The sequence below is a fragment of the Drosophila albomicans genome, chromosome 2R (assembly GCF_009650485.2).
Source record: "Drosophila albomicans strain 15112-1751.03 chromosome 2R, ASM965048v2, whole genome shotgun sequence".
NCBI lineage: Eukaryota > Metazoa > Arthropoda > Insecta > Diptera > Drosophilidae > Drosophila > Drosophila albomicans.
Window position 1 is genome coordinate 28,444,999 of NC_047631.2, and position 23,603 is coordinate 28,468,601.

A 23,603-nucleotide genomic window follows, 5' to 3' on the forward strand; every position below is an offset into this window, starting at 1 on the left:
GAACTATTAAAACCTCCATACTCGTACTTATCGTCAATTATTTATGTAGTATTTTTATATAAACAAAACTTTCAAGGCAATGAATAAAATTAATATATAAACAAATTTGGCATAGCAATGAATAGTTTTTTGTTCTGTATATTTATCCATTGAATAACATTAATATATTTACAAATTTGGCATAGCAATGAAAAGTTTTTTGTTTTGTTAGTTAATCCATTATGAAATGTTCGTTCAATGGCCGACGTCGCAGTCGCCGTAGCCGTGAAAATCGTTCGGCAACCAATGAGGCGGCAACAGGTGCAAAGCGACCAATGCCAGCTGAGCAGCTGAGCAGACACCTATGTGTAGTAAACAAACACCTCGCTCATTAGCACACCCACGCAAACACACAGACACACACACACACTCACAAATGCAGAAACGTATACACACGCTGACAATCGTGCACACAAATAGTGAAGAGCGAAAGCTAATTAACATACAAAGTGAAGGCGGCGAGCGGCAGAAAACAAAAACATGAAATGAGGGAACAACAAAAACACCAAAGCAAAAAAAAAAGCGTCAAGCGCTCACAATTCTCGCGCTGCTCGGCGTCGCAGTTAGCGTTGGCGTCAAGTGAGAAAAATTATTGAAGCTCCACCTTTTTACACACACACACACGCATACACTTTTAAAAGGCAGCTGCGGTTGCGAGTGAGGGACTGCATACGTATGTGTGAGTGTGAGTGAGACTGAAACTGCATGTGTGTGTGTGTGTGTGTGTTGTGGAGGGAGAACACATGTTAACCGCATTAAAAATTAATGTACAAATTGTTTATTATGTTGTTGAGTTCGCTTTTTTCGCCGTCGGGCCCACACACATGCATACGTATGCGTAAGTGTGTGTGTTTTGAGTTTTGATGACTTTTGACTACGCAATATTCATTGCAACAGTTCCAGGATTTTGTTTTTTTTCTCTCTCTCTCACTATTTTTCGCCTTTGATTTTGTTGGACGCTTTCAACTTGTTGATTGAGAGTCGAAAACAATATTTATGCTTCTTTCCCCATTTTGTGTTATTCGTATTTGGAGCATTTCTTTTGAATTTGTTGCGTTGTTCAAGTGTTGTTTGGTGTGCTTTTCTGTTATTTTTTATTGCCTGTTTGCATTCTTGATGTGCGTGATGGACATTCTCAAGAACTTTTGCTTCTTGTCAACGTCAACACAAAATGTCAAATGTGTTGCAATCTCTGTGGCGAAAAGTGGCCACATGATATTTTTAAGCTGGAACTTCTAACAAACATCAAATCAAGCAAGTGCAAATGAATTATTTCCACTCTTTGGAATAATAAAAAAAAATTATCATCAACATTTTTACGAAATGCTAATTCAACATAATTTAAGAAGTTTTTCTTCTTATTCAGTTTGTTTTTAAATGCTTTAAATAACAGAAAAATTACTTTAAAATAACTCGTAAATAAAAAATACAACAAAAAATTTCTTAGCTTTTCGTAAGCAATTATTACTTGGAAATATATTCAACTACATATTTGTAATATTTTTAATAAACTGACGACTACTTTTTATTTACATAAATGAATAATTATCATTGTCATTATCTTTGCTTTAATCTACTTTGTATGCGCAAACATTCTTTAATGAAATAGCAAAGTGATTCACGTTTTTGCTGCTGTTATGTTCTTAATAATATCTTACTAAATATTCTCATAGAGAAATGTAATTTTATTTTCCTATTTTTTGAATTATCTTTCCAAGTTAACCATTATTGTAATTTCCCGTTTCTTGCTAGACTTCTTACTGCTGTTCTTCCTGTTTGCTTTGCAAACGCCCATTAAAATGTCGTTGTTACGTCAAAAGCGAATATCGTAACGTAAGCAAACGCTTTGACAGCAGTTTAACAGCAACAGCAGCTATGTTAACAGCGATACGATACAGCACTCGCCCCAGGCATAAACAGCGCTCTGTTAGCGACGCTCCACAGTGGGCGATTTGGTCCCGCTAGCGGCATTTAATTCAAATTTTCAAATTTAAAAATCCGTTAATATTTTTTCACATATCGATAGCAGATGCTTTGATTAGATTTTTAAAAGCTTTTTGAAAGCTCTACGGTCAGCTGATCATCAGCTGTGGTCGGTCAAACACACCATATGATTTCGCAAAGAGCTTTACACAATTTTTTCTCTTTGCGCGCATGGAATTTGAGTTCCTCGGAAATTTATAATTTTTGGTGAATTTGTTAGAAGTTTGGTTTTTTATAATATTCAAGGTATGTATTTTCAAAAAAATCAATGTTTGTGACCGGTCTATATATGTGTAGCTCATAAAACGTAGTGGTAATTCAGTGTATTAACAACTAGCCCGGATTAGCGTACACCTGTCTTTCGTGGAGTAGAACTTAATTTGTTCAACTAAGTCCAGTCTAACTCCTTTATTAGCCGAAAGTGTGAATCAGTGGCGTCCAAAAATGTGTAATATCAACTGCTATTATCTGCTAGCCTTGAAACTATGGTACTTTTTAGACACAATGTTAGTACCAAAAAGGGATCTTTTTTTAGTATTGCACTCAGAAGTCATCCCATTTTTTTCCATCATCCCATCATTTTTTAGGTAAAGTTTATATATGAAATATGTTAATTGAAGTTCAAATAAAATAAAAATAAAACAAAATTTTAAATTTAAAAAAAAAATTTTTTTAATTTAAAAAAAAAAATAAAAAAAAAATTTTTAACTTAAAAAATTCTATGATTTTTTTCTGATCAGTGAAAAAAAACCGACTGAAGATATCTATTTTAGTTTAGAAGTTATTAATTAAATGCCGCTAGCGGGACCAAATCGCCCACTGTGCGCTCTCTCCAATTGGAGAGCACCGCACACTCGCACACACACACAAGCGCATGTGACTTTGGTTGATGTGGAGAGGGGGTGTACTTATTGTATGAGTGCTGCTGCTAGCATATCACCTCGGCAGCGCTGCTGACACACACACACACACGCGCTCGCCATCAACAAACGGTGCACCGTTACACACGTTTGCCCGTTCGCTTATATGCCCGCTGCCTGTTATTGGTGTATTGGTGACACTCACACGCATACACATATACTGTAAGGTAACGGCACAAACTACCACATAACAAAAACGCGCTCCGAGAGAGCAAACGAAATGAGTTGAGTGCGTTCTCTCTCTCTCTCTCTCTCTCTGTCGGTCTCTCGTGTAGTTCTTTTTGCCTTACGCCTTTGTCGTGACATGGAAGCACCCTCACACACACGTTTACGCACACACACACACACACGCAAACAACGAGCGAGCGTAGAAATCAGTTGATGCTGTGCGGCAGAAAGTAGCAAACAGAAATGAACATAAAGCGTTAGTTGAATTCTAGACGTCGCGTCGGCCGCACACGCGCTGCTCCCCCACAGCGCAAAGCCAACGCATAGAACAACAAAAGCATTGACATCAAAAACCGCCGAGTCGAAAAAACACACACAAAAATCAGAAAGAAATAAAAAGTATCTCACAGATACGCCAAAACAAAACACGTTCTCACAGTGTTGTGCGCTCGGTTCGAAAAGTGTAAAAATGTTGAAAAATCACTAAAACCAAAACCAACAAAATAAATTCAAAAATATAGAAAATAAAAATAATAAACCTCAATGGCCGCGACACGTGTGTGCTTAAGAAAATCACTCGCTTAAAACAAACTATCGAACAACACAACAAAAAAACGCTGGTGAATTGAATTGTACACAACAAACAAAAAAAAAAAAACTAATTGTATTGTATAAAACCACAAAAAAAGAACGAAAAAAGCATTCCAATGTTGTCCTGTTTGGCGCCATCGTCTTCACGTTTTGGCCAAGAGGATAACATTATACAGCAGAGCATGCCATCGTCCACAGCCTTCTCCATGCAGTGTAAGTCCACAACATTGAGATCAAGCCTCGCGATGACTCATCGAAATTGAATTGTCTAGAAATTCTGTTTGCATTATCAGCGCAATGCAATTGAACTTTGAAATTGAATGCGAGTTAGTGTTTGAGTGTGTGTGTTTGCAAGTGTCTGTTGATTGCTTATGAATTGCCTTGTCTTGTCTTCTCCCCCACCCCCCACACACACAACAATTCATTCAACTTTTTTGCAAAGCGCGCCAAAAACAAATCTGTTTCAATCGTCGCCTCGCCGCCATTTTCAAATCTTCGCTGTGTGGTCCCCAATTCGAAATTCACCTTAAAGGCGACACAGCAAAAAATAATACTAATAAAAAACACAACACAGCACAGTTAACGATCGTCGTTTTGTGCTGTGCTGTGTGGCATCGGATTTCCATTTACCTCCTACGCAAAACGTTGAAGCCACTTCACAACGATCCCCAACAACAACGTTCAGCATAAAGCAACATCGAGTTGAGAGCGATCAGCATGCCACATGCAGGCACAGTTTAATCACCTCCAGCTACAGTTTTGAAAATAAACACCTTTTAGTGCCCCGCACACTCAGTCACACACACACACACACTACACACTCATACACTAATACATAAAGAGTTAGGGTCCTGTAATTGCAAGCCAGCAGAAAATTTAAAGATCGTATAAGTAAAGTACTATAAGACGACGTTTAAATGCTCTTTCTTTGTTAAAAAAAATATGATGTTATAGTGATTCTATACAGAACTTCAAGATCTAAAAACTATCTTAAAAAGATGATCTGTAATATAGAAAATTATTACTTTACAAACAGAGAAAGAATTATATTTTGAATTGAATCCTTATTGGATTTAATTGAATATTAATAATTTTAAATCATAAAGAATAATATTTTAAGTCCTTATCCTTATTGGATTAAAATTATATTAATAATTCTAAATCAAATCCAATAAGATTGGTTATTGGATTGGATATTGAAGTACACAACAATTTTGTCAGTACAAATTTTTATTTATCTTCATCAAAAGAGTATGAAGATAGTCCTTAAAAGACTTTTAGATCGTTACCAATACAATTATGCATATATTCATTATATATTCACAACTAATATAACTTCAATAAAGATTTACAATATATTCCAATTCTTCATAATACTTCATATGACAACACAGAAAAAAATCATTAAAAAAAATTCTTCAAATTGAAACACAGTCAAAATTTATTACAAAAAATCTTCCATTCCTATTCTCAAGACTAGTCGAAACATATCCAACTTATATCGATCGCGATAAAACTATCTCAAATCCAATTCAGTTGCAACTGAGTTACACACAAAAAAAAATCGTATCTTTGGCAAGGAAAACACTCTATAAAAAAGGTATTTCAAGCATCTCGAAACGTTGCTGAGGGTCGTCACTCAAAACTGGCAGGCTCAGATTGCATTTTACCTTTATTTTTGTATTTTCTTTCGATAAGACATTGTATGAGTTTCTTTTTCTTTCTTATTTTTTTGTTGCTGCTGTGTATTTTTGTTATACTTATATTGTTGATTATGCGGGTGCTTGAAGAGCTTTTTCTTTTTTTCGTCGACCAATTGCAAACGCATTCGAATTTGATTTGTTGGCAGCTGTTTGGCAGCCGTCGTTTATCTTTGGCTGTTTTGGCTGTAGTTGTAGCGGCAATCCGTAAGATACTTTCGCTTTGACGCAGGTAGAACAGCAAACACACCGACTACCACCGAAAATGGCAGCGAGTCAAGTGCAGGCGCCTCCTACAAAACCACAACGACAGCAACAGCAACAAATATAAATGACACCACCATTCAGAAGAAAACCCCGACGATGAGGAGGAGAAAAACTCACCTGTGTGTTTGACATGCGCAACACACAGCGCAGGTAGAAAACAGTCGGCAACAGTCGCCATCTCAGTTGCGCAGCCATAAAAAACCTGGTTAACCTGTTTTGGCCTTGTTTGACTTGGCCAACAACTTGGCTGGCAAATGGCAGCTTGTCGCCCTCTTGATTGATTGACTGTGGTTTTTTTTTGTTTCGTGTGGTTTGCGTTTCATTTCGATTTTATCGTCATCGTCGCACTTTTAGTTATTGTTCAACACACACGCTTCACACACACAAATTTTTATATGAAATGCCCGAACAGCCAATCAAAGTGTAAACAAAACATAAAACTGTCAGTGGGCGCAGCTCATCAACCGATTTTCCCCCTTCCGACCCCTTCAAACTAAAGTGAAGGTGTTAACAAAATGCAACGCGGCAAGAAATTAATTTAATTTTCGGGGCGAAATTTCTTTAACTGGAAAAAGTGAAAATCGAAAATGAAAATGAGCTACAAATTTATGGCGCAATAACATTATAACCCACTGCCCACATGCCCTAAGACTTCTCCTCCCTCTCTCCCCTCCTCTGTCCCCTTCTCTGTTCCCCTCTTTTCACTACACAAAGCGGTGACAATTAATAAGCAGCGCTAAACATACGGATTAATTGCACATGTTCACAGTCGAGTGTCGCGGCAACCACTGCATATAGCATCATGCTAATGCGAGGGCAGTTCCTAGAGTTCACTTCTTTATGTCACATTCTTCAGAGAACATCATAAAGCATTTCAAAATCTTTGATTTCTACGAAATTCTTATTATTTATTATTAGAAATAACTAATACATCATCTATATAAAATTTCAGCGGGTTTCTTTGTGGGGTTTGCTTAGGAATTTCGTTTACAAAAATAATATAATATATAAATATTGAAATTTTCGGGTTCTATTAATGTAACTTTGAAATTGTGTAATATTATCTTTCATTTTATTTAAAAAATGTTTTAACAAAGATTTCTATTATATTATGTTCCATTATAAAGTTGTACAAATATTGAAAATCTAGTAAATATTTTCTTTTAAGCATTCTATTATTTGTACAACATTTTAATTTCTTTGGCCCATCACTTTATTTTATTTGCTCATTAATCTTACAATAATCTTCAATAAATTTTGCATAAACTTTTTCGTGATTTATTTAAACGATCTAGTAAAGCTAATAAATAATAAAAAAACTATATATAGATTTATGCTTAGAAATTATTATGGGAAAATTTTGAAATATTCCAAATAGAAATCAGACATATAATTTATTTTTTTTACTATTCTACTTTCGCATGCAACTGCAGGAACATTTTTCGACACAACGTTTTTATAGTATTTTAATTAATTTTTGTAAAAGTGAGCAGAGATTTAGTTGAGCATGAGATCTAAGAGGCGACTCTCGTCTTTCGTCTCTCGCAGGCCGAACAATAAATTATAATTTATGGGCATTTAAGTAGCGCCCTGTGTAAAGTGGGCAGCGGCAACTTGTTGTTGTTGTTGTTGCTGTTGTTGTTGTTAGCTGGATCGCTGGCTAAAAGCGAAGTAGACAGCGCAGCTAATCGATCGATCAGACAGACAGAAGAACACTGAGCACAGGTTGCCCCACATAAAAATGCTGCTGAAGCTACAAACTATGTATAGACAGATAGATAGCTGGCTGAGATACAAATGTATCTCTGCTATGTGTGTGTGTGTGTGCCTTTTTCCGGTTGTTTGTTGTTGTCTGGGCCGCCTTTTGATGTCACTGGGCAGCTGCGACCGCGATGTGTATTAATCGCTGCTACATTGAAAACGCTGTTCACTGTTTGCTGTTTGCTACCTTACGCTCTGCGAAACTCGTCTGGCTTTTTTGTTTTTGGGGCGTGCGTGTTTGTCGCGTTTCGAAATTGCTCCAAAATGTCATAAATCAAAATTTGGTAGAACAAGCAACAAACAAGCAAAGAGCTCAGGCTGAAAAAACCTGTTCGTCTTTCTGTCTGTCGTCGTGTTATCACCTACACACAAATTATTTGGGTAACGCCCCCCAACCTGGCTGGCAGAGCTTTTAGTCTGCCTCGTGGCCACTAAATCAATGTTGAACGCTGTGCTAATTTCCCAATTTCCTCAGCGAAAAAGAGAAGAATGAAAGCAGACTATATGATTAAAGTGATTTTGTCTTCACACTTTTAGACTCTGGAAACTGGAATGGGATTTTCTTTATACTATAATTAGAAGCTGCAAGCTATGTGACAAAGATAGCAAAGCAAATGTGTCGAGCTTAATTATTTTTAATGTTGAATATTTAAATAGATATTCCCTTAAATGCTTCTTACTTTTTCTTCTGGTCAACTTAATTATTTGAATAAAAGATATTTCCTTAAATTCTCTTTACTTTCTAGCACTTCAAAATTAAATATTCTCCCTATTTTAACTATCATCATTCAAAACAATCTAAGCTATCTAAATCTAAATTATCTACAAAAAATTCCAATTTAAATAGATTTTATTTTCATACTTTCTTCCACATCAACGTTAAATATTCTCGCTATAATTACATATATCTATCTATTATTATTTTCCTCTCCCGAGCTTCAGCATTTAATGTTCTTGGAACGAAGAATATTTAAAAATGTTTTTTATAATTCGAGTTCTCAGTCTTTCCTTTAAATTCTCCTCACTTTCCTTTAAGTTTTACCTTCAATATTCTTTTAATGTAAATACTAAATATTTAAATACACAATTTGTAATTTGAATTCGCATTGCTTCCCTTAAATATCTTCTAAAAATGTGTCACACTTAAGTATTTTAATTCAAAATATTTAAATACATATTCCTTTAAATTCTTTTTACTTCCCCGCACTTCATCGTTCAATATCCTTCGATCGGTTTTCACCTCATAGTGTCATTAATTTATCTCTCTCCTTGTTTAGTTCTCTCGTTGCTGTTCATTAAGCAAACAAAATCCTTAAGGGGGCATATTTTCAACACACATTCAACTTGCGTCCAAAAACTTGCTCTATCATTTATCTATGCTGTCTTGACTTTGGCTTGAGTTTGAGTTGAGTTTTCTTAAGGGGCAGCTAATTAATCATGTTGTGCCGTCAGTGAATGTCAGTTTTATATGCTGGTGCTGTCGGTGCTGCCATTTATATTTGCTACCTCGACTTCTCTCTCTTCCAGTCTGTTGACATACGTTCTTGGTTCGCATCGAAATTAAGCAAACTTTCGCTTAACTATTTGCAGCAAAATGATTAATATGCCCAAAAGCAAAGCTTAGACTCCAGACTGATCATATCTAAAAGGTGAAAGTTACGATATTTTATTGAAGCATTTGCTTTAAAGGCGCATTTCATTTTCAACTCAAGACAATAAATCAATGAAGGGGGCGGAATTACTTTGATATCCTTGCTTGCAACCTGCCGCAGCTTTGTGCAAATTATTTTGCCACATTTTGTACGTTTTGTGCCTCGCAAGTAAATTGTTTGCCAATATATTTTTTGTGTTTTTTGTTTCTGCCTTTGTGCATACAATTGTAACAAAGATAACTTTGAAACAGTTGTAAAGTGAAAATTGCACGGAATGTGCTCAAACTCCTTTCCTCACTTCTCTTTCTCTCTCTCTATGGGTTCCAAATGAAAATGCTGCCGAAAAAATGGCGTTACAGCTGTTGTTATATATATTTTTTTGTTGGTGTGTTTTTTATTTGCTTATTTATTTAATGCCGGCCACACGACGAGACAACAGCGAAAAACGACAACATAAAGCAGCATCCAAAAAAATAAGTCGAGGCGCAAACAAAGCGAACGCGGCCAAAACCAAAAGGTGTAGCCAAAGGGCATTGCAAAATTGCAGTCGAAGAGGAGTAGGAGAGGTGGCTGAGGAGGGGGAAAGGGGGCAGGGGCAACACTCGCTGGTTGCACAGTTGTTACGGGTGGTTGGAGTCGATATTCAAACTGCTCTTAACGGATGCCAGGCACAATTTAACATGTAAACGATTTTTGTTAACTGCTCGCTGAGCTGAGCTCGTCGAGGAAAGAGGAGAGAGAGGGGGAAAAGAGGTAGCAAGAGGGGGGCAAAGAGGGGGCCCCCATGAAGTGCTTCGGATTCGTATTGGTTACACTCTGATTGCCGTTCAATCGCAATAAATTTCGCACAATTGCACAATAATTGTTAAAAGTTTAAATAAACAATACGAAAAAAATAGGCACAACAATTGCACGAACCACAGCAACAGCAACAACAACAACAACAAGGAAGTTGCAACTGTAAAAAAAACATTTGTATTTGGTTTTGGCAAGCGCTCAATTTATTATGTGCTCGAATATCAATTAGCCAAACAATTTGCATTGCATTTTAAATAGTTGTCATTAATTTAATGCAGATTTAGTTAGCAGCAATTTATGCGATTATTTATTATTGTTTTCATGTGTGAATATGAGCACAAAAGAGTATAAATTAGCTACAAGTATGGAGGTAAATAATGCAGGTTGAGTAAAGGTTGTGACTAAACTTTTAATGGGAAATTAAATGTATTTTCTTCTAGGAATTAATAGGCACAGTTGTGATTCAGCTGACCTATTTATTGACTTGTTTTATTAAGTGGATAAAGGCACATTACGCAAATATACTTAAGAAATTTGAGTTTAATTTATTCAATATTTTACCAAGAAAGGAAACACTAAAAACATTAAGAACTTCTAGTTTAGTGTATTTAATACTTGGCTATAAAAAAATCCCAAAAAACTTATTAAACTTGCAGTTCATTTAATATTTTAACACATAATTATTTTAGCTTTTTTTAATTGTAGCTTTTTCTAAAAGATTTTCTAATTATTTGGACTAATTTACCTACTTAAATCTGTGACATTTTCTTATTAATATTTTACTTTAAAAAGAACCCAAACAACTTATTCAATTTACAGTTTATTTAACACATTTAACACATAACAAATTTACCTTTTTTAAATTGTAACTTCTTCTAAAAACTTTTCAAATTAATTCAACTAATTTACCTTTTTGAATTTGTGACACTTTCTAAGTACTTTTTAATGTTCTAAGTATTTGAAATTGAATCTTTCGCATTCACAATTTAATTATGTACCTTGTCAAGCGTTCTATTCTCAGCTATTACATCTTCTCTAGTCATAGATACTTTCCCTTTGAGATCACTTTACTTTGGCATACAAAAAATGAAGTGAAATTTATTCGTATAACGTTTTGCTTGCTACAACTTTATCTATATATATTCATACACCTTGTCGAGCAATCTATTCTGAGACAAATTGCATTCGCTCTATAAGTAGTTGATAGTTTTTTGCCTAATTGCTGGCTGCAAAAAGCGACAAGCAGACGCCTACGCAGCACCAGATGAAGTTGCAGTCGCAGTTGCAGTTGCTGCAGATATTTTCAAGGTAAAACACAAAAATAGGTTGGAAATTGCAGACAACAACAAAACACACACACATGACTCTGACAGAGGACACACATATGCCCCAGCAGCAACAACATCAGCAACATCAGCAACAGCAGCAGGAGTCGAACTACGTTCGGTGATGGACACGGCTCGGTTGGCTATTAAAATTTCACACTCAGCAAAGCAAATGCTACAAATAAAATCAACGTGGCAGCAACAGCAACGCGCTGCACAAATAAATACAAAACTAAAAGGGCAAAAACTCCCTTTTTGCTCTCTCTTTCACTCTCTTGCGTCTTTCAGCCTTTCGTCTGTCGTATGCATTTCTATTTATAGTAAGAGGCAATGCAGAGTGTACTCGATTTTTATGTGTGTGTGTGTGTGGCTGCCACCTTTGGCATTGCCATCGCCATTGGCACTTGAGAGGCACAGTTGCACACTCTTTTACCTAAGCCACCTTTTGTGGCATGCTGCATGATGCATGTACCTCGCTCTCTCTCCTGCTCATCGTGCTGCACCTTTAAGTGCCCTTTTTTGTTCCCAGTTCCAAATTTAGCACGCCTTCGACGATTATTACTTAGCATTCATCTGAGTCTGAGTCTGTCTCTGCCGGGCATATGGCTTTCATATGCGCATCTCTCAAGTGCCCCACTTGAGAACTCTACTAATATCTAAACGAGTATGCGATTCACTGACTGACTGACTGACTGCTTGACTGATTGACTGACTCTGGAATGTAGAAGAGTTTCTTTCGATATCAACTTTCGCACGATTTGCAATCACAATCGGCATTTCATACACCTAAACAAATTGAACCTTCCCACAGGTTTCACATTTGCCAAGCCAATTGAATCGTTTCCAATTTGTGTGTGGAGGTGTCATTTACATCGACTCAACTGGACTCGACGAGTCGACTCGCCTCGATAGACTCGACGACACGCAATTAGCTCAACTTTTGTGTGTGTTTATTGTCGAGTGCCATTTGCAGCTAATTTCATTGAAATTTATTTAATAAATATGCTAAAAACGTCACGAGACTGCAACTGAATGCAACAACAGCAGCCACAACACAAGAGTTCCGTTCAGTCTGTTTATAATTAAGTGCTAAAATTTATGTTTATATATTTATTTACACTAACTAAAAAAAAAATACAATACTTTGTGTGTCTAGCTTGGGTGCGACGAAGTTTAGATACTCTTTAAAATTGTAAAGGAAAAATATAAAGACTGAAATTTTACTCTAAAATATATTGGAATACTTATAGTATACCAAAATATGAAAAATATATTTGTATTTTTCCATAATCTTTTCATAATTTGAATGTGCTATAATCTAATTTCCTTTTGATCTTTCAATAATCAAAGCATATTTTAAATTTCCGACAATCCAATTTACTTCTTGAATAAAATTATTGCGATAAGCATTTCACTATGGAAATTTCCCTCAATTTAGGTTCATAATTCGACATAAAGATATGTATTTATATTTGGACAATCAATTTATATTTTATAATTACTGCAATTCTATTTAAATCTAAGATGATAAACTTTTAAGCTCTGATTTTTTTACTTTTATCATTAAATTTCTTTTTTCAAAAATTAGCTGACACTTTTTCTCAATTAAATTTTATTTAATATGTTCTTCAATTAACTTTCCTTCTTCAACTTTATGACATATTCATAATACTCTCACTTAAGAGTATAAAACGCAGACTGTCATTGAAAAAAGGCGCCACCTGTCGGCCATTTGTCTGCAACTGCGTCAGCGCTTTTTTTCTTCAAATTATTATTTGTTTTTTTTTTCTTGCGTTCATTCTTTCTTTAAAGACACGCTAGAGCAACAACAATTAAACAATTAGACAACTCACAAGTAGCAACAAATTCCCTTCACCTGAGTTGGAAAATCTAAAAAAAATATAGTATATATAGAATATATACTCGCACATAGAAAGAAATGTCATCGGTTTACATTTCGCTCGGAGTGGTTTGACAAGCGCCTGTCATTGAAATATTAAAAACACTTTAAAAACTGACAACCAAATGAGCATGAGAAATGCCCCGCAGATCTTTGAGCAGGTAAAACTGTCCGTCTGCAACCGCCGCCCATAAATTAAACGTGAAAATCATTTTCTCTCTCTCGAAAGAAAAACAAAAAATAGAAGAAAGGGAAAAAAGTAAATATAATGATGGCAAAACGCGAATGAAACGAAATAAATAAATTTGCATTAACCGAGCTTAGCTGAAAAATGTCTGGCTAATAAAAGTTGGCAATAAAAAGCACATAAAATTAGTGCGGAGGCACACCAACTACACACATAGATCCGCGCAGATACAGATACAAAACGCACACAAGATACAAATGTATCTGTCGCCTTGCACGTTAGCACAAATGTATTTTTTATTGATTTTCGCTGTCATCTGCCGCGCTTTCTTCTCACATCTCTTCTTCCCCGTATCTCACAACATATTATTTATAATAATGTGCCCCTTTCCCCCCGCCCCCGGATTGCGTCTTTAAACTATTTGTGGCCGCGCGTGTTGCCCGCTGGAGGTGGCACAGGTGAAAAACTGAGACAGCAGCATTCAACATTGACACCAATTCCCTTGGCTGTTGGGCAACTGAGCAATATATAGTATATTATTATTATTATTATTTTTATTCCATTCAGTTTTTTTTGTTGGCAAAACGTGTGGCATAAATTGTCAACAGCATAGCTGTCAAAATATTTTTGCGCCTTTGCAACAATCTGTTAACGTTCTTTCCAACATAATTCGTGGCCTGTAGAAAAGCACATAAATGCTGGCATTTTTATATCTAATGGCATTATAATTTGTACCCAAATTAAATGTTGATTAACAGCGCACTGTTAATGTGCTGTTCATCTTGTTGGCAGCTGATAAAAAACAAATCGGAGAAGTACAAAGAAAAACATATAAACATAATATAAATAACATTTCACTTTTACAACTATAAAGATTTGCTTTTTGTGCTACATTATGTTAATGTTACTAAGAACATGCTGTTAACTCAATGTTAAAAAAATGTTAGCTAACAGCACAAGCTTTAATGTGATAAATATCAAAAGAAAATATAAATATACTTTATACTACCATAAATATTTACTTTAATTGCCACATTGTAATACTGTTAACTCAATGTTAACTCCATGTTAACTTTCTAACAGCTGCTAATATATAATTATAACAACTTGAAGCAATTGAAATTGAACAGTTTGACAAGATTAAGCTCCCCTTTTTAATGCTAACATAATATTTCCATATGATACGCACTTCTAATTCTATATATATCACTCGTATCTTTCTATCAATCAAGTTCAATTGGGCTGCGTTAAGCGCCAAATAGTTGTGCCACCAAATAGCAACAGGGCAGCAGCAACATCAGCAATAACAATTGCAGAGTAAACAAACAGAGCAAACATTTGATGCGGCTATCAAAATTCGTTATTTGTTATTCGGGTTCGCACAAATTGAAATTAATTTGCGGACAGTTTCAATATTTCAATACCGTTTACATACTCCGTCACATATCTATAAAAAAACGAGATGACAAAGACACAAAAACAACAACAACAACAATGTGAAAAAGGCAACGTAAAAAGTGTAAAAATGAAACGGCTTTTTCCACGTTGCGTTAATAATTTCTGTTATGAAAAATTGATTGAACTAAATGAGCTGGTGACACACTTGTTGAGTGTTGAATGTTGAGTGTTGAATGTTGAGTGTTGAATGTGTCTGAGTGTCTCCCCCTCTCTCTCCATCTCTCCCTCACCCCTTTCATTATGATCATGATCATCAGCATGGCTGATGAAAAGAGTCATAAAATGTGTTTGGTGTTTCAGCAGAATTTTTTTAATAACTTGCATATTTTATTAAGCTGAGCGACTGCGAGACAGATTCATTTAATAAAAGCGTCATTAAACTGGCAACAAGAAATAAATTTTCACCCAAAAAAAAAAACAGAGAAATTATTAAGTTGAAACCATTTTAAAAGCCGTCGTGCTGTAATACCAACTGAACGACAGCTGTTTGCTTTTTATGGTATTTAAAATGGGGCAGCGCTGATCCAATTAGAAGCGATTAGAAGGTGAAGAAGACTTGCAACAGTTGCAAGAGTCAAAGCAAAGCAAATGCGGGCTGAGAAAATTGACGACCCGCATTCGAAGCGCTGAGATGCAAATCAAACTGTATCTGAATCAATTAACAATGTAATATCAATAAAAAAAGAATTCTGAAATAAAAGCGAAAGTAAAAATTGAACACGTTGAACTTTGCTTGATTGAAAGAAGTAAAAGATATAGTAGCTACAAATGTAGCTTAAAGGTATGACTATTTGTGAGTATTAATAAAGATAGATATATATAAAAGAGAGTGAGATAGAAATGAAAGCTATGACTGTGCCCCTATGAGCGCCGCTGTCTGCATGCGGTTAATTGGCTTAAATTAAGGTAGCGATCAAATAGCAACAACAGCAATAAACTGAACAACAACAATGAGCTGGCATTGTCAGCTTCATACATACATATATACAGACAGAGCAAAGTGAATCGAAGTGAAGCGAAGCCAGGCGAGCGTGCAACTCCATTTTGTACCTTGGCGGCAGCTACAACAAAGTTGCTTATTTACCAAAGCGAACAGACAGCGGCCATAAGTGTTTCACACACACACACACATACGTAGTAAATGACTCGCTGTGTATGTGTGTGTGTATATAGCAATTGGCTGACCCTCGGCATCGACATCAGCATCGCCAGCGACGTCGTCATTGAACAAAGCAATCTTCAAGATACTTTTGCTGCTTGTGGTTGCTGCTTCGACTGTTCTTGCTGTTGTTGTTGTTGCTATTGTTGTTGTTGTTGTTGCTATGGCATTCGTTCACGTTCTTTATGATCTCCCTTTTCGCATGCTTGAACGCTTTTTTGAACTGATTAAGTCGACTCTTCAACCAGTTTTCAGTATGTGTATCTCGGACTCTGTGTGTTTGTATCCTCAACTGTGTGTATCTTTAGGTATTTCTGTGTGTGTTTGTGTGTGTGTGAAAACCAGTTCCACTCTTTTTTATATTTCTTGGGTTATTTTTTGTTTTTTGCTTTTGATTGGCGCATGAGATCATCGCCTTTTACGTGGAAACGTTGCGTGAAGGCAACGCCAACAGCAACAGCAACAGCGATGGCAACCACAAAAGCCAATAAACCACATGCGGGGAAGGGGAAAAGAGAGGGACGGGAGGGGAGCATCGGCAAGGGCGCGGTGCGATCCACGTTGAAGTTGATTTGCCACGAAATTAAAGTTGATCTTTGAGCCGCAGTCGCAGTTGAAAACGCTGCCTGCCACACGGCATCTTTATATGTGTATCGGTGTGTGTGTGTGGCATTCCATTGAAGTTGTTGTTTGGCTTATCGCTTGCTGCAGATCTGGCAGTTAATTTGTTTTCATTAAAAATGCGAAACACTGGCAAATTTTTTTGTATACTAAAAACTTTGTTTCACTTTCTTACAGTTCCCTCTTTGGCGTCCTCTTTGCACCACCATCAAGCACACAGCAAGCCCAGCAATGTGGCTGCCAGTGAAGAGCATGCCACGCATGCAACCAGCGCCACAGCGAATGCGGCAGATGACTATTTGGTCAAGTGCACGCAGTGCCACAAACGCTTCAATGAGTTTCAGGTAAGCAGTCTTAAAAAATACTTATAAATAAATGGTTATAATAGTTATTTCAATGAAAATAAAGTAATAATATCGTCCAACGCGCAACAGCCTCCTAGCTACTACCGTCTAAGTTTTGCGTTCGTATTTCAGTGAAGAAGTCAGTCAAGAAATTTATTTGTAGAGTTTAGAATTACCTTGAAATTTCTATTACAGTTTTACAATTTATTTGATATACTATTAATAGAACACGAGCAACTCCCAGCTACTACCGTTTGAGTTTTAGGTTAATAGTTTAGTCCAGTGAATCATTCCGAATAAAGCATTTCATATGTTGCTTACTTTTAGTATAATAGATTATTCAATATAATTTCAATGGCATTTAAGTAAATAAAAAGCTTGCAACTCCTAGCTACTACCGTATAAGCTGTGCGTTTATATTTCAGTGAACATGTCAGTCAGTCAAGAACAAGTACCTTATTTGGAATGTTTACTATTACCTTGAAATTCCAATTAGAGTTTTACAATTTAATTGGCATACTATAAATAGAATTAGAGCAACTGCTAGGTACTACCGTGAGGGCTATGTATTAATAGTTCAGTCAGTAAATCATTCAACACAAAGAATTTTATAGAAATATTAGAATATTATCGTAAGCATAATAAGTTACTATCGAAGTTTCTTCAATAGAACTTCTAAGAAACCTAGCAACTCCTAGCTACTACATTTTTAAATGTGTTATGAGAATTGAATGAGCAAATCAGTCAGAACAAACTAGAATAGAAAACAAATAAAGTAACAATTTCTTACTCTAACTCTTTCCTTTCTCCCCTTCTTCCTCCACTCTCTCTACAGTCCCTCAGCGAGCACATTGCCCGCGAGCATCCGCACGACAAGCTCAACTATGAGCCGCTGCGTCAAGCTGGCGCTGCGCAGCCCGAGAGCGATGCCGAGGAGGATGAGCAAAGCAATTTGAGCAGCAGCAGTCGACGCTACAACAAATCGCCCTCAAATAACAACAACAACAACATTGAGACAGCCAAAAATCAAAACAACAGCAGCCAACAGCAATTGACATCGCCGCTCTGTTCACCTGTTGCCCAAAATCAACAGCAGCAGCAGCCACCGCCACCGCCCAGCGATCTCTTTGCCCATCTGCCGCATCCTCCGCCACAGCTGCCCGCACATTTGCATGCTCAATTCATGGCCGCCGCCGCCTTGGCCATGCAATCGGCACGCTCCGCCAGCTCACCCAGCCACCCGCTACACCATCACCAACAACACCAACAGCAGCAGCAGCAACACCATCAGCAGCAGCAGCAACAGTTGCCACAGCAAGCGGGACAGCTGTTGTTGCCGCCACCGCAAACGGGCAGCAACAGCAGCGTGGGCAGCAATTCAGCCTATGAGCTGGATCTGAGTGCGCCACGTTCAACTTCGAGTCCGGGCTCGACAACGGGCGATCTCAGCGCTGCCTTTCCCTGCATGCAATGCACGGCGGCGTTTGCCACACGCGAGCAACTCGAACAGCATCAGCTGCTGCACTCGCCCACAGGACAGCAGACGACACAGAATGTGGCACAGGTAAGCAAAGTTTTCATTTATTTCGATTATTCAAGAGCAACTACTAGCTACTACCGTTTGAAAAGTGCGTTGATATTTCAGTGAGTTAGTCAGAAAGCACAAAGAATATTCTATATATTATTACCTTGAAGATTAAATTAAAGTTTCATTTATGTAAAATGAATCGAAACTAGCAACTCCTAGCTACTACCTTTTGAACTGCGCGATATTTCAATGAATCAGTTAGTCAAAATGCACAAAGAACTTTATTTATATAGTTTAGTGTTACCTAGAAGATTCAATTAAAGTTGCATTCATGTAATATCAAAGGAAACTAGAAACTCCCAGCTACTACTATTTGGATTATAAGTCGAAAGTGTACTCAATCAGAGCAAAATACGTTTTTTTAAAAGTGTTATTAAAAGTTTATACTATTTTAAAGATATTTAAATGAATAACTAATAAAACTAGCAACTCCCAGCTACTACCGTTTAAACTACACATTAATATTTCAGTGAATAAGTCAATCAGAAAGGTTACATTAAAGTTCCATTTACGGAATATGTAAAATAAACTAGCAACTCCTAGGTACTACCATCCAGTGCGTAGGTTAGTCAGTCAGCACAGTGACTCAGTAAAATTCTGCGCAGCTGATTAAAAATAAAAAGTCGCTTTCTTTATAAGAAGACGCACTTGTTGTGAGCGGGTTTAAAGTTCATGATCGTCAAGTTGTTTGTTGCTCTTTGATCAGCACAATGCGCAGTCATTGTTTAGCCTTTGAGCAGTGCGAAGCATTTATGAAAAAAATACAAGAATATGAAAACCAGTTAAAGGCAGCTTTACGTGAATCTATAAATCCGTCTGCCCATCTGTCCACCAGTTTACAATCCTATATCTCTGAATCTAGAAGAGCTGGAATTATAAAATTTGTTGAACTCACTCTTGAAGTCCCTTAGCATATTTGGTTTATTTTAAGACGGAGCCAAGCCTTTAAAAATTCCCCAGAGAGCGATTAAAGTTTGGAACTACGTCACACATGATTAATACCTTATATACAAACCAAAAAATGTAGTTATGCAAAAACAACAATTTATGAGCCAGTATCTTACTTGTTGTGCTTGGCTGTGCTTACGGGAAGTGGGCAACGATAACAAAACAAAAAAGCACAAAACAAAATAAAGATGAAGAAAATACAAATAAATAATACAAAAAAATACCCAAAGCCAACCTTATGAATGTGCCCACGTTTCCTGTTGACACAATATGAATTTGTTGGTGTATTTTTTTTTATATTATTGTTGTATTTCATATATGGTAAATGCGACAATATATCGACAACAAATGAGAAAATAATTAAGTGCAGATAACAAATACAATGTAACGTAGCATTTCATTACTTTTCGATTTCATTTTTTTTGTATGATTCGTTTTTCTTTCTTTTTTCTGTGAGGAGATAACAAATTATTTATGCTTGAGGTTTTCCTGCGCTCAAGAGGTTTTCTTAAAGCATTGTTTTCAACATGCTTACGTAAAGTTTATCAGCAGCAGCAACAAACGGCGACAACAGCAACAACAACAACAACTATAAACTATGATAAGCAACACCGTCATAATAAAAAACTGAAACAAAAACTGGCATTAAATAAAACGTAGGCGTTTACCAAAGCACACACAAGCAAAATAAACCCAATGACGAAGAAGAAGAAGCAGAGAAAAAAGTAGGAAAGAAGAAAAAAAAGTATTATCAGGGGAGCATTGAAGGAGCGCGCAAGAGCGAGACAGCGCTAGCGTGCCTCTGTCACACAGTGAGAGCCTATCATAAAGACTTTCCAAAGACGTCAGACTGAGCGGAAGAGAGAGAGCGAGAGAGAGAGCTAGCGAGAGTGAGTGAGTGAGTGAATCTCGGGTCGTGGCGTAGTCATAATACTTCTGGGTTGGGGATCTGTCAGTCACACGCTCGTAACTCCCAATTGTGCAGTTGTTTTTTCTGCTTCTTCTCTTGCCCCGTGTGATAAGGCATTAAAAGAAATGTTGCTACAGGCAGCCAGCTGATAAGACACACACACACACAGTAACACTTACAGCCTACCCACACTTTTAGTCTGAACAATAAAAAAACACAGAAAGAAAAAAGAAGAAACTGGTCTGCCTCAGACTCCAGCGATAAGCAAGTGCGTTGTATTTGAGGGAGGCAACAGAGGCACACACATGTAATACTCACACACACATGTAATACTCACACACACACACATACATAGACTACACACTCTCTCTCCCACACACACACACAATTGCACCTTTTGGGCCCAGCCAGCGGCTATTAAAGCCACATAAATTATAATTTTGCTGCATTTGCTGCCCCTTGTTGCAAGCGTATATTTACTGCGACCAGGGGGCGTGCCTCCCTCCACCCCCACCTCCCTGGCTGCGACGCAACAACATTTTTACGCCCCCATCAAGCGCTTTGGTCATAAATTCATATGGCTAGTTTGACTTGTTTTGCTGCTTCTCTTTTTTTTGGGTCGCTTCTATTTGGAGCATTTTTTACCTTCAGCGAAATGAAAAAGTTGGCAAAAGCTCAACGAGGCTGCTACAGTGATAAGTGACTAAGTTGAACTTAATATTGGAGATAAATAATCTGTCAAACTAATGAGTAACTTTTGCTTCTGGGTTTTGCCTAAAAACAAACATGAAATCAGCTGCAGAAATAAGTAAGAAAATTTAGGAAATATTCTCAGAAGTTCGACATTTTAATAAAAGAAATTAAAATATAAGTATAATAGGTATTCTTATATCTGCTATAATAATAGATTAAAGAGAACAAGCTTAATCAAATACATTAAAATATGACTAGAATATTTAAAACATTTCACTTCAGCATTTTTATCTAAATTTATGATAAAACTAAAGTAAAAAGCAGCTAAATTTCAGCTCGATTTCCCACTTAGTCAGAGTTAACTGTGGCTGCTGCAACTTTTTGAACTTTTCTGGCATTATTAATATTTACCTAAGTCGTCAGAAGGCTGCATCAAAAAAGCTAATAAAGCTTGGGGTTCATTAAGCGTTGCATGAAGCTGACCCACACTCAACATTTTTACACTTTTGTTGCATGCCACACAGCTGCTACTACTGCTGCTGCTGGTCGTGCAATAATTTACGGCTTTTGTTAATGACATTTAAACATTGAAACACATGCAAAGTGTACAGAGGCAGACAAATGGCAACAGGATATCAAGCCGAAAAGGCCAAAAGGCTGACATATTGCAACTATGGCCAATACGCATTTATTGACACATTTATTATTGATGATGGGGGAGAGAGAGAGAAGAAAGGCAGAATTACACGTGTATACGCCGTATTAAATTATTATGTGTGAAAACAATTAATTATGCCAAAAACAATAACAATAACAATAACACGTTGGCTCATTATGAAAATCACGCGCTCGAAAGTAGGCAACACATTTTTTGCTGCATGCTGCTATTGAAAAGCCATTTAAATTGGCCGCAGACGTCGTCGCGTGGTCACTTTAAAGTCAACATTGTAGAGCGAAAAAAAACACACATATAACATACAACGTTAAAGGTCAACATCATTAACAGAACACAGAGCGAGAGAGAGGGAAAGAGAGAGAGAGGAGGCCGTAATTGTTGAGCAAATGGCAGCACATAAATTATTGGTCAAACTCAAAATGTTGGCAAAAACGTTGACGTTGGCAAACTTTCAGCCATAACAACAGAGTGCCAGAAAAAGTGCAGCAATTAAATATTTGCTTAACTGCGCTTCACACACACACACGAACACACGGAGTTGGACAATCGCTCACACATACTACAAAAATAAAAACAGTCGCAACTTTTTGGCCACAATTCATTTGGGTCGTGTGCCACCTTTTTGGCCGTTGCTGCCACACACAACAACAACAACAACAACAGAGAGAATGGCCCCGGTTCATGTGTCTGCACACGAAACATTTGAAATTGAAAAATTATATGCACTTTAGGTGTCCAACCGCAGCTCCAACTCCAACTCCAACTCCAACTCTCAACTCTGTGGACTTCGTCGTCGACGTCTCGGCGCCATTCGCCACTTGACGAACAACGTTGAAAAATTAATAGCAATTTATTTACTCCACTCGCATTCCCCGTTTTTTCTCCTGTTTTATTTTTATATCCCTGCGTAAGGTCAACTCGGGGCTGCCCTTTGACCCGCAGACACAAAAGTTTAAAAATTATTTGCAATTAAAGCAAACAAATTAAAAAACTTTTACGCGCATGTTTACAAATAATGAAAATTTATTGAAATTTATAACGCAAAGTTTGCCCAGCATTTATCACAATGTATGTACTCTCAATTTATGTATGCATATAATGTAAGATTATGCATGTGTGTGTCTGTTTGTATGTGTGTTGATGTCATATAGTTTATTCAGCTTGACACATGTTTCAATTAATATGTCACATTTGGAAAAGTGGACTATTTATAAACAGCCAACTACAAATTATAGAATGGGAGTTAAATTTTGAATAGAGCTGTAAAAAAAATTAAACTAGGAATTGGGAAGTAGATTAAAATATACTGAAAATTACATAAGCCGTATTTAAATTGATTGCAAATACTAAAAAAGTTGCTGACAGTATTTAAATTGATTAAAATACTAAAACTGTTTTTTAGTATTAAATATTTTTAGTTTTTAAATTGATTCAAATTACTAAAAACGCGAGAAGCAGTATTTAAATTAATTAAATATACAGAACATGGTTTTAGCAGTATTTAAATTGGTTACAAATACTAAAAATGTTGTTGACAATATTTACATTAATTTAAAATACTAATACTGGTATTTAGTATTGAATATTTTTAGTACTTAAATTGATTAAATATACTGAAACTAGTTTCAGCAGTATTTAAATTGATTAAAAATAACTAAAAATTGTATTAGCAGTATTTAAATTGATTAAATATTCTAAAAAATGGTATTACAATTGATGGAAATACTGTTAATGGTATTTAGTATTAAGATTTGAAGTATATTTTTTATTAAAAACAATGTATCTAATAGTTAAAACAGTCGGAGTCAAAATTATTTTAATATAATTCTCATGCTATATTTGTTAAAGTTAGTAATAACTGAATATTGAATATATTGCATTGCAGTATATTCCCAAATTAGTTCTTCAATGTCTT

General features: G+C 36.3%; 1 protein-coding gene across 1 annotated transcript in view; it reads left to right on the plus strand.

Moving 5' to 3' along the window:
* The first annotated feature begins 3,625 nt into the window (after positions 1-3,625).
* Positions 3,626-23,603, plus strand: part of LOC117574712 (zinc finger protein 1) — a 30,005-nt gene continuing 10,027 nt past the window's right edge. The window contains exons 1-3 of the mRNA XM_034258631.2: positions 3,626-3,914; positions 16,707-16,873; positions 17,709-18,437. Of these exons, the coding sequence (XP_034114522.2) occupies positions 3,818-3,914; positions 16,707-16,873; positions 17,709-18,437 (993 nt within the window). The 5' untranslated portion in view covers positions 3,626-3,817. The remainder of the gene's footprint in view (positions 3,915-16,706; positions 16,874-17,708; positions 18,438-23,603) is intronic.